This window comes from Anser cygnoides, chromosome 2 (genome assembly GCF_040182565.1).
Source record: "Anser cygnoides isolate HZ-2024a breed goose chromosome 2, Taihu_goose_T2T_genome, whole genome shotgun sequence".
NCBI lineage: Eukaryota > Metazoa > Chordata > Aves > Anseriformes > Anatidae > Anser > Anser cygnoides.
The window spans coordinates 45,381,434-45,392,961 of record NC_089874.1 but is presented as its reverse complement, the minus strand read 5'-3'; the positions used below and the strand labels follow the sequence as shown (position 1 = coordinate 45,392,961).

The 11,528-nt window shown below is 50.8% G+C and overlaps 1 protein-coding gene across 1 annotated transcript in view; it reads right to left on the bottom strand.

Moving 5' to 3' along the window:
- Positions 1-9,762: 9,762 nt before the first annotated feature.
- Positions 9,763-11,528, bottom strand: part of COL6A6 (collagen type VI alpha 6 chain) — a 47,304-nt gene continuing 45,538 nt past the window's right edge. The window contains 1 exon segment of the mRNA XM_048078023.2: positions 9,763-10,250. Within this exon segment, the coding sequence (XP_047933980.2) occupies positions 10,078-10,250 (173 nt within the window). The 3' untranslated portion in view covers positions 9,763-10,077.

Sequence of the window (11,528 nt, the reverse complement as noted above, 5' to 3'; positions counted from 1 at the left end):
GGTCACTAGTGGTGTCCCCCAGGGCTCGGTACTGGGGCCGGTCCTCTTTAATATCTTTATCGATGATCTGGATGAGGGCGTCCAGTGCACCCTCAGTAAGTTTGCAGATGACACCAAGCTAAGTGCGTGTGTCGATCTGCTCGAGGGCAGGAAGGCTCTGCAGGAGGATCTGGATAGGCTGGAGCGATGGGCTGAGGTCAACTGTATGAAGTTCAACAAGGCCAAGTGCCGGGTCCTGCACCTGGGGCGCAACAACCCCAAGCAGAGCTACAGGCTGGGAGATGAGTGGCTGGAAAGCTGCCTGGCCGAGAGGGACCTGGGAGTATTGGTTGATAGTCGGCTGAATATGAGCCAGCAGTGTGCCCAGGTGGCCAAGAAGGCCAACAGCATCCTGGCCTGCATAAGAAGCAGTGTGGCCAGCAGGTCTAGGGAAGTGATTGTGCCCCTGTACTCGGCTCTGGTGAGGCCGCACCTCGAGTACTGTGTTCAGTTTTGGGCCCCTCGCTACAGAAAGGACATGGACGTGCTCGAGCGAGTCCAGAGAAGGGCGACCAAGCTGGTGAGGGGTCTGGAGAACAAGTCTTACGAGGAGCGGCTGAGGGAGCTGGGCTTGTTCAGCCTGGAGAAGAGGAGGCTCAGGGGCGACCTTATCGCTCTCTACAGTTACCTTAAAGGAGGCTGTAAAGAGGTGGGGGTTGGTCTGTTCTCCTACGTGCCTGGTGACAGGACGAGGGGGAATGGGCGAAAGTTGCGACAGGGGAGTTTTAGGTTGGATGTTAGGAAGTACTTCTTTACCGAAAGGGTTATTAAGCATTGGAACGGGCTGCCCAGGGAGGTGGTGGAGTCACCATCCCTGGAGGTCTTTAAAAGACGTTTAGATGTAGAGCTTAGCGATACGGTTTAGTGGAGTACTTAGTGTTAGGTCGGAGGTTGGACTCGATGATCTTGAGGTCTCTTCCAACCTAGAAATCTGTGATACTGTAATGGTGGAACGCAAAAAGCAATGCAACTTTCCAAGACTCCTTTGGGAGAATTAGAAAGCAGGTATTCTTTATTAACAGCGCTGGGTATGTGGGGGATAATTCCACCCAACACGTACACCTAAGCAAGACAAGGAGTACTTATTCATGGTATGGTGATATCCGTATTCATGCAGTTTGCAAGAAAGGGCAGGATTTATGCTAATGGTTTCTCAGACCTAATTATCATATTGCCCCTCCTACTATCGCAGGCGCAGTAACCTCTGGTGGTCGCACTTTGGGGGCTTTCTGAGAAGGGCTCATAGTTTTTTTCATCTTGTACTTCGTTCCGTTTTGCACATGCTCAGTCATTGTTTAACTGCTTCAGCACTTTTGATCTTTTATAAACTCAGCTAGCTTAATTGTTTTAAGTTCTACTTTGGGCACCGTGTTCCTTCCTCAGCCTGGATTTTATGCATACAGCTGGATCTTCTTATCACGCGAGGCCGATACAACAACTGAGCAATATAAAACTTTGTGGCTGCTCCCATCCCCAACGCTTTCCCATTCCCATGACGACTTCTCATCCCCCAAATGACTTCTCACCCCCAAGTCTCACTTGGGGACCCGCCACCCGCAGCCGCTCCCCATCAGGAGCAGACATCCCCAAACCAATCTGTGGCGCCGGCAGCGGGACAGGGCTGCGATCAGCCCCACCCGCTGACCGATGCAGGAATAAGTGAAGGCAGAGGCTTTGCAGGGTGGAAAAGTTGTAATTTATTCCTGGGGTAATTGTGGCTGCCACCCCCAGCCCGTCCCCAGGTGAGGCGTGGCCGCCTGCTCAGTTGCGGGGCCTGGCCTGCCGGCCCGCGTGGTCGCCAGACCCCGGCTCCTCCTGCTGGACCCGACGTAGCCACTCTATGTCCTCCGGGTTGTCGTACCACAGGGGCAGTGGCAGTCTGTGCCTGTCCTGCCCCAAGCGCCAGGAGCGGCTGCGGACAAGCTGTCGTGGTTCAAAGGGGCTGCGCTCCCTGCGCCTGGGCGAGGCGCTGCGGGAGCGGTAGCCTGAGGGGCTCCTCTGCCGCTGCTGCTGCTGCTGCTGCCGCCGCTCCAGCCGCGCGTCGCGTTGGAGTCTTCCGCGGGGTCGTCAGGCCAGGCGCACAACTCCAACGATGGGCCCGCGGCACAGCGGGCAGGTGTTTCTTTCTGCGGCCCAGGCCTGGATGCAATCCAGGCAGAAGGGGTGGCTGCAGGGGTCCACGCAAGCTGCGTTGGACAGCTGGTCCAAGCAGATGGGGCATGTCTCGTCCTCGGGGGCCTCCTCTGGCTGCTCCTGCTGCTGTGGCCGGCTCATGGTGCCTGCCGCCGCTGCGACGTGGAGCTGGTCGTCCTCTGGGGGAGGCTGCCTTGGTGGCAGGCGCTTAGCAGCAGCCTGGGGTCTTCAGCACCTCCCTTGCCTCGCGGGTCGCCGGCAGGACCTCAACGCCTCACGTGTCACCAGCGTGCCACCAGGAGGACTACTGCAGATAGAACCAGGAAGAAAATATTCTAGCAGCAAACAGACATTAGCTTTCTAGGTTCAACCAAGTTGTCTAGAGTACTGTAGCTGTCAACATTCCGTGTATGGATTGCAAACATTGCTATTAGAATGGCAAATATGCTTATGATCGGTTATACTTGGCAAGACTGCGCTTAGGACAGATGAGGTACATAGATGTCTGTAGGTTTGAGACCCTTACCGAAGGCCCTCGATGGCTCGCGTGCAACAAGAATGGCTTCGCGTGTGCCTCTTGCAACACCTCCGCCTCTCTCTCTCCTTCCAGCCGTGGGACCTCGAGCTCTCGACCACCACCAGCCGGACTGGCCGCAGGCGCGCCGCTCAGGGCACTTATAGCCAGCCACCTTTTGTGAGGTCATAGGGTGACATCAGAAGGGTCTCGGGGTGTCCCTGATGGCAGCACTGACTTGACGGGAGTCTCAGGTATTTGAAGTGACACTTTATTCTTGATACCTTAGGGCCCACTCCTTGGCCCACTCCTGGGTTCGGTCTCTTCCGAGATGGCTTTTCTTAATTAGCCTGATACCGCTCTCCATGCTTGGCTCCTGTCAGCGTGGAGCAGCCATCTCACGTCAGCATTGTCTCACAACGGTCAGGTGACCTCTGTCAGTGCTGCCATCAGGGACACCCCGAGACCCTTCTGATGTCACCCTATGACCTCACAAAAGGTGGCTGGCTATAAGTGCCCTGAGCGGCGCGCCTGCGGCCAGTCCGGCTGGTGGTGGTCGAGAGCTCGAGGTCCCACGGCTGGAAGGAGAGAGAGAGGCGGAGGTGTTGCAAGAGGCACACGCGAAGCCATTCTTGTTGCACGCGAGCCATCGAGGGCCTTCGGTAAGGGTCTCAAATGTATAGACATCTATGTACCTCATCTGTCCTAAGCGCAGTCTTGCCAAGTATAACCGATCATAAGCATATTTGCCATTCTAATAGCAATGTTTGCAATCCATACACGGAATGTTGACAGCTACAGTACTCTAGACAACTTGGTTGAACCTAGAAAGCTAATGTCTGTTTGCTGCTAGAATATTTTCTTCCTGGTTCTATCTGCAGTAGTCCTCCTGGTGGCACGCTGGTGACACGTGAGGCGTTGAGGTCCTGCCGGCGACCCGCGAGGCAAGGGAGGTGCTGAAGACCCCAGGCTGCTGCTAAGCGCCTGCCACCAAGGCAGCCTCCCCCAGAGGACGACCAGCTCCACGTCGCAGCGGCGGCAGGCACCATGAGCCGGCCACAGCAGCAGGAGCAGCCAGAGGAGGCCCCCGAGGACGAGACATGCCCCATCTGCTTGGACCAGCTGTCCAACGCAGCTTGCGTGGACCCCTGCAGCCACCCCTTCTGCCTGGATTGCATCCAGGCCTGGGCCGCAGAAAGAAACACCTGCCCGCTGTGCCGCGGGCCCATCGTTGGAGTTGTGCGCCTGGCCCGACGACCCCGCGGAAGATTGCAACGCGACGCGCGGCTGGAGCGGCGGCAGCAGCAGCAGCAGCAGCGGCAGAGGAGCCCCTCAGGCTACCGCTCCCGCAGCGCCTCGCCCAGGCGCAGGGAGCGCAGCCCCTTTGAACCACGACAGCTTGTCCGCAGCCGCTCCTGGCGCTTGGGGCAGGACAGGCACAGACTGCCACTGCCCCTGTGGTACGACAACCCGGAGGACATAGAGTGGCTACGTCGGGTCCAGCAGGAGGAGCCGGGGTCTGGCGACCACGCGGGCCGGCAGGCCAGGCCCCGCAACTGAGCAGGCGGCCACGCCTCACCTGGGGACGGGCTGGGGGTGGCAGCCACAATTACCCCAGGAATAAATTACAACTTTTCCACCCTGCAAAGCCTCTGCCTTCACTTATTCCTGCATCGGTCAGAAGGGGGGGGAGGGGCGGGGGAGGGGTGCTGAACGCAGCCCTCTCCTGCTGCCTGCGCCACAGATTGGTTTGGGGATGTCTGCTCCTGATGGGGAGTGGCTGCGGGTGGCGGGTCCCCAAGTGAGACTTGGGGGTGAGAAGTCATTTGGGGGATGAGAAGTCAACATGGGAATGGGAAAGCGTTGGGGATGGGAGCAGCTGCAAAGGTGACCTGGCCCGACTGGGACAAAGGCTGACAGCAAAAGCCTCCTAAAAGCCTGCCAGAAGAGAATGCCTGCCAGCTGGGAACCGGGCCTGGCAACCTGCAGCATCCTTGGAAGGCGCTGCTGGCCTCCTGCAAGTGCAGCCTAAGGGTACCTAAGAACCAGAGACTTCCTGAAGACACCACCACCAAGGGCAAAAGCAAGGAACTACAAGAGCAACGGACTGTCTGAGAAGGAGGAACGGCTCTGGGAAAGGTGTCCTTCTCAGAGACTAGGAAGCATCGGTGTCTATCGCTTGTCTCAGGTGAAACACAGAAATTAGCAGCGGCTTTTGGCTGCTCTAAGGAGGTGGTGTCCTCTGCCCTCTTCTGTCTCTCTTGATAGAAAAAGGACTCCTTTTCGACCCAAAATGGAGCGCCTCTCTCCCTCAGAACTTCCTGTGCTGCACAAATTGTTCTTGCCTACACGACATCCTAAATCCATTGAACCTTTGCTGGGGATGCCCGGCTGACTCCCAACTCTTTGACAGGAGTCTCACGTCTTTGCAGTGACACTTTGTTCTTGATTCCTTGGGGCCCACTCCTGGGTTCGGTGTTGCGAGATGGCTTTTCTTAATTAGCCTCATACCTCTCCCCATGCTTGCCTTGAATCACAGAACATTGCCTAGTGGTGGTCTGTGGCCATGTGTAATAAAGAGAACTTTTCGGCAAAGAAGGCCTCCGTGTCCTTGTGTATTGCAGCATCCTACCAACTCCCACTTGCCATCTCTCTACAGCTGCAGGGTGGGGGCATCCCTGAAGGGGTCAACCCTCCGGAAGGTCACGGCATGAACTTCACTGTTGTCAGAAGCGGGATTCCGTAAAATGCGCGCTCAGGGATGCTTTTGAGGAGCTGCCGGGAAGTGCACGAGGCTGTCCTGGTTTCAGCTGGGACAGAGTTCCTTGTCTTCCCAGTAGCTGGTATGGAGCTGGGTTCTGGATTTCGGATGACAGTGATGCTGATAACACGCCGATCTTTCAGTTGTTGCAGAGCACTGCTTACACAGAGTCAAGGACGTTCCAGCTGCCCATAGCGCCCTGGAGCCAGGAGGCTGCGGGTGCACCACGAGCTGGGAGGGGACGCAGCCAGGACAGCTGGCCCAAACCGGCCAGAGCCATGTCCCATACCGCATGGGGTCGTGCTGAAGACTGGGACTGAGCGGGTTGGCCGGAGTGTGGCTGCCACCGCGCGGGGTCTGTCTGGGCGTCATCACTCAGTGGGCAGTGAGAATTGTATTGTGCATCGCTGTGCATTCATCCTGGAGGAGAGAAGGTTCGGGGGGATCATAGCAATGTCTAGACATCCCCAAAGGCAGGATGCAAAGAAGACGGAGCCAGGCTCTGTAGTGGGTTTACGTGGCAAGGTTTTGGTAGCAGGGGGCCATAGGGGTGGCTTCTGTGAGAAGGATCTAGAAGCTGCCCCATGTTTCGTAAGGGCCCCACTGCCGACCAGAGCTGAGCCAATAACCGATGTTCTTTTGCGCCTCAGTGAGAGCAGATTTAAGACAGAGAAAAAAAAAACGCTGCGCCACACAGCAGCTGGGAGAGTGAGAGGAGTGAGGAACAGCCTTGCAGGCGCCAAGGTCAGTGAAGAAGGAGGGGGAGAGGTGCTCCAGGTGCCGGAGCAGAAGTCCCCTGTGGCCTGTGGTGAGGACCATGGTGAAGCAGGCTGTCCCCCTGCAGCCCATGGAGTGCCACGGTGGAGCAGGGTTCCACGCTGCAGCCCATGGAGGAGACCACGGCGGAGCAGGTGGACCTGCACTGACGGAGGCTGCGGCCTGTGGAGGACCCCTGCTGGAGCAGATTCCGGGCCGGACCTGTAGCCTGTGGAGAGGAGACCCCGCAGGAGCAGGGGGTCTGGGGGGAGCTGCTGCCCATGGGGGAGCCAGGTTGGAGCAGTTTGCTCCTGACGGATGGACCCCGTGGTACGGACCCATATCTGGAGCAGTTCTTGAAGAGCTGCTGCCTGTGGGCAGCCCACGCCGGATCAGTTCAGCAAGGACTGCATCCCGTGGGAGGGACCCCACAGCACAGGGGACGAGAGCGACCGAGTAGGAGCGGCAGAGAAGAAGCACTGTAGACTGACCATAACCCCCATTCCCCTGTGCCACTCGGGGGGGGGGGAAGGTGCTTTTGGTTTCTTTCCTTTGTTTCTCACTTCTCTAGCTCATTAGTAATAAGCAATAAATCTTACTGTCTCCCTATGCTCAGTCTGTTTTGCCCGTCACGATAATTACTGTGCGATCTCCTTGTCCTTATCTCAACCCTGGAGCCCTTTTCATCGTATTTTCTCCTCGTTCCACTTTGAGGAGGGAGAGTGAGAGAGCGGTTGTGGTGGAGCTTGGCCGCCCACCCGAGTAAAACCACCACAGCTTATTAGCATGCACAGAAAGTCCTTAAGATGCAGTGTCTAAACTGCTTTCAAATTCAATCCAGCTGTAGGTGGAAACATATGGTTTACATATGCAAACATCGCACCAGAAAGGCAGCTGGGGAACGGGGTGGCAGGAAGGCTGATCCCTGACCCAAGATCACCACAAGCAACACAGACCACCAGATATCCTTGTACAGATCCACCATTTGTTTACACCACAGCCATTCAAAGGAATGCCAAGAGTTAAAAATGTCGGTGCTCCATTAACTAGAACAATGTTTTGAAGTTTAAGCACCCAGAAAACAAAAAAAAATAAATAACAGTATAAATTCAGACAATGTATGACATTCAGCATCTAGATTGCTCACAAAAGCTTGTTAAGTGCCTAGAAATAGCAACAGAACTAGAACTAGAACTCAGTGCTTCACAGAAACATTTCACCATCTGCTGAACACTGAAATTCATTCCTCAGTGAAATGCAGCAGCCAGAGAATTCTGGTCAGTTGCCTACAAAATAATCCTTTTCATAGTTTACTTTGTGTAACTGCTCCAAATTCCTAGAGTATTCCATGTGTTTGAAAAGGGAAAAAAAAATAGTCAGCAAATGCTACTTGCTGGATCATCTGACACAACCAGCAGGATGAGACAGCTGTTAGACATCTAAGCATCCTGCGGTAGCTAGAATATTCCTCCTTTCAGAGAAAAGTCAAGGGATTTATGCCAGGGATGAAAGAAAAAAAAAAATAAAAAAATAAAACCAACAGATTAGGAAGCTTTGAGAGTCATTCTTCGAGGAGGGACAGCTGGTTGGTTTTATCTTGCATTGCTCTGGAAGGAGGTTCATCAACCAGCCTGTCTGAGGTAATGAGATGGAAGATGTATGTGTGTAAAGCACGAGCAGTTCAGTCCACACAGGCATACACATTTCCTTATCAAGGAGCAAGGATCCTACACACTAAGACTCTCCCCTTGCTGAAAAAACAAGAAGTTTGAGCCAACATCAAGACTGACCAGCCCCAGATAGCAAGCAAGAGCCAGCTGAAAGGAAGACATGGACTGCAGGCAACTGAGATCCCTCAGGGGACTCCGTGTCTCCTGGGCCAAAGAGAACCTGAAGTAACAGAAGCAGCCTCTGCTACAAGACTTTTGACTTCTGTCTTCCAAGCAAAATAATTATTTATTTATCTGAACAAAATGAAAACATGAGATTTCTAAAGAGATTGGGAGACCAGATTTTCAAACTGCCTTCTCTTAGAGGCAGAATTTCCATCAGTCTCTTGTAAAAAAACTGAACCAGTTTTCCAAACAAGGCGAATTACATTCCCCACGTACACCTGACTTAAGGAGAGGAAACCATTCATTTTTAAGAGGAGTAAAACCACTGCCAGCTGGCAGCATATGTAAAGAAATACCCATTACACAGAGAGAGGCAATTTGGATGTCAATTATTAATCACTTCAGAATTAAAACACTGTGCATATTGTGGCAAAAAACAAACCGCGGTTTGATCTATTGCTCCAAAATAGCCAGGTCAGTGTTGGGGCCCATCCTCTTTAATATCTTTATTGATGATGTGGACGAGGGAATTGAGTGCACCCTCACCAAGTCTGCAGATGACACCAAGCTTGGGGGAAGTGTTGATCTGTCAGAGGGTAGGAAGGCCCTGCACAGGGACCTGGACAGGATGGGTCGATGGGCAGAGGCCAATGGGATGAGGTTCAACACGGCCAAGTGCCGGGTCCTGCACTTTGGTCACAGCAACCCCGTGCAGTGCTACAGGCTTGGGGCAGAGTGACTGGAAAGCTGTGCAGAGGAAAGGATCTGGGGGTGCTGGCTGATGCTCGCCTGAACATGAGCCAGCAGTGTGCCCAGGTGGCTAAGAAGGCCAACGGCATCCTGGCTTGTATCAGGAATAGTGCAGCCAGCAGGAGCAGGGAGGTGATCGTCCCCCTATACTCTGCTCTGGTGAGGCCGCACCTCGAGTGCTGTGTTCAGTTTTAGGGCCCTCACTACAAGAAGGACATCGAGGTCCTGAAGTGTGTCCAGAGAAGGGCTACAAAGCTGATGAAGGGCCTGGAACACAAGTCCTGTGAGGAGTGGCTGAGGGAACTGGGGTTGTTTAGTCTGGAGAAGAGGAGGCTCAGGGGAGACCTTAGCACTCACTACAACTACCTCTAAGGAGGTTATAGCAGAGTGGGGATTGGTCTCTTCTTCCAAGCAACAGAGATAGAACAAGAGGAAATAGACTCAAAGTTGTGCAGGGGAGGTTTGGGTTGTATATAAAAATTCTTCACTGAAGGGGTTGTGAGGCATTGGAGTAGGCTGCCCAGGGAAGTAATTGAGTCTTCATCCTTGGAGGTATTCAAAAGATGCGCAAATGTGGTGCATAGGGATGTGGTTTAGTAGTAGACTTGTCACTGATAGTTTAATGGTTGGACTGGATCTTAGAGTTCTTTTCCAAACTTTTCAAAGAACCAATGGCAGAAGTGAAATATTCGAGAAAGAATGACTTTATTTATATATTGGATTATTCAGAAAAAAAAAAAAAAAAACAAAAAAAAAGAAAAAGCTGAAAATGATTCTATGGTAGAAAATCCTCCACATCAAAGTGAAGTAAGTTCTGGTAATTCAATGACTGCGGGGAAAGTTAACTCCATCCCAGCCAGACCCAGCACACCCTTGCTTTTTGGTATTTTTCTGTATATAAGCAAATACAAACAAATTAACTTAAACATTTTGACATTAGTGTCTCGCATCTAACATCATTTCATCAAAATATCTGAAGGGTTATTTTATTTTATTCATTACATTGTAAAAGTGCATATTTTGGTGTTTTAGAAGAACACTTACAATACTTTAAACAGTAGGGTGTTGGCTAACAGAAGTTTCTCAGTTCTCAACATCTCAGATCAATTAAGCAATAATTTTAATTTTCTTTTCACTATTAAGTTACTAGATAAGAACTTCTCTAACAAGTATTTCTTTCAGCTGAAATCTGGGAGCTGAAATGCTGTGTAAACCTTTCCCTTCAATCTCTTTTGCTCATCATCTTGATAGTGTAACCAAAGATATAAAGTAATTTAAGTTTCTCTGCACTAAAAAGACTTTATACACAAGAATTCACATTCCTCTTGTGTTTCAAATCTGTTTCTGTTGCCTCCACAGCCCCCATACCAGAACCGACTACACATTTTCTGGTCTTTGTTGTAGTACCACTTCAGATCAAAATTCTGACATTCTCCACTATCTTGAGGCAGGTCGCATGCATCTGGAAAAGGCAAATAAGAGAGAGTTTTAATGAAAGATTCCACACTGGCATTGGAATTTCAGGGGAAATAGTGTTCAGCACAAATTAGCAGTTGAGAGAGGTAGTCAGTGTTCGAAGTCTTAAAAGGAGTCGCTAAGTATCCACACACAAACCTACAGTGTCAGTGTGGCCAGAGGCGCCACTTATGATTGATTTGATAAGAAGGAATGTCTGAAACTAGATTTTCAGAGGCATAAACAGAAGAACTGCTAGAAGTCTGTCTTCTAACATGGACAATTACTAACATTGTTGTAAAATAATTAAACCCATTCTATAAAGCACAGGCAAACAAAGCACAAACTACTCTTCAAACTTTTCTGAATGTCCCTCTGCTTTACACCAGTATCCTTCAGTAAAATTTCACAGTTGAACATACACAGATGGTTAAATTATCCATAACAGTCTCTTAGCCAAATTACAGAGCAATATAGAGTTGAACTGTATAAATGAAAGGTGAAAGTTGCACACTTTGTAGCAATCTGGCATTAGGTGAGTACAGATCAGTACAAAGCACATTTCCCAAAAGGCAAAGTCTCACACTGTGCTACATATTTTTAGAAGTAAATTGTTGGGTTACTAATTACAAATCAGGATTGAGAACTGCAGTTCACACCTCTCCTGTAAGTGCCTTATGTCACTGCTCCCATGAGTGCAATGAGCCTGACTGCTTCCTCACAAGAAACATTTTATTTGCAAAGTGAAAACAGTAACATATCTTCACTGTTAATGGAGAGCACTGATCCAAGAATGTAGACATGTAGTTAGGCCATGGGACTGATTCTGTCTGTGCAGAGCAAGCCAGCCATGCACTGTGGATGTCTGGGATTTCAGAGGTATGTTAGCTCTTAATTAAAAGATCCATTATTAAAACAGTTTTGCAAAAGCACTAGCCATCTCATTCGGGATGGGGCTACCAGACATTCTGCAGATCCTTTTTGACTGGAAAGATGAAAAACAGAGAGATGGGAGCTGTATCAATGAGCAACAACACCCAAAGTTATGCAGACACCATTGGATTTTTCCAAAGAAATTATCACCAAGTACAGTCTGCATAATAGAAACACTTAATAGTGTTAAAAACATGTTGGTAAGAAAACTCACGATCAGATTCACATACCTATTGAATCAAATGGCAAATCTGGAAAGAAATATGTGTAAATAGGAGGCAAAGTAAAAAAAAAATAAAAAAATCTATATCTATATCTATATATAGGTATATCTTGACAGGATACCTCTGGT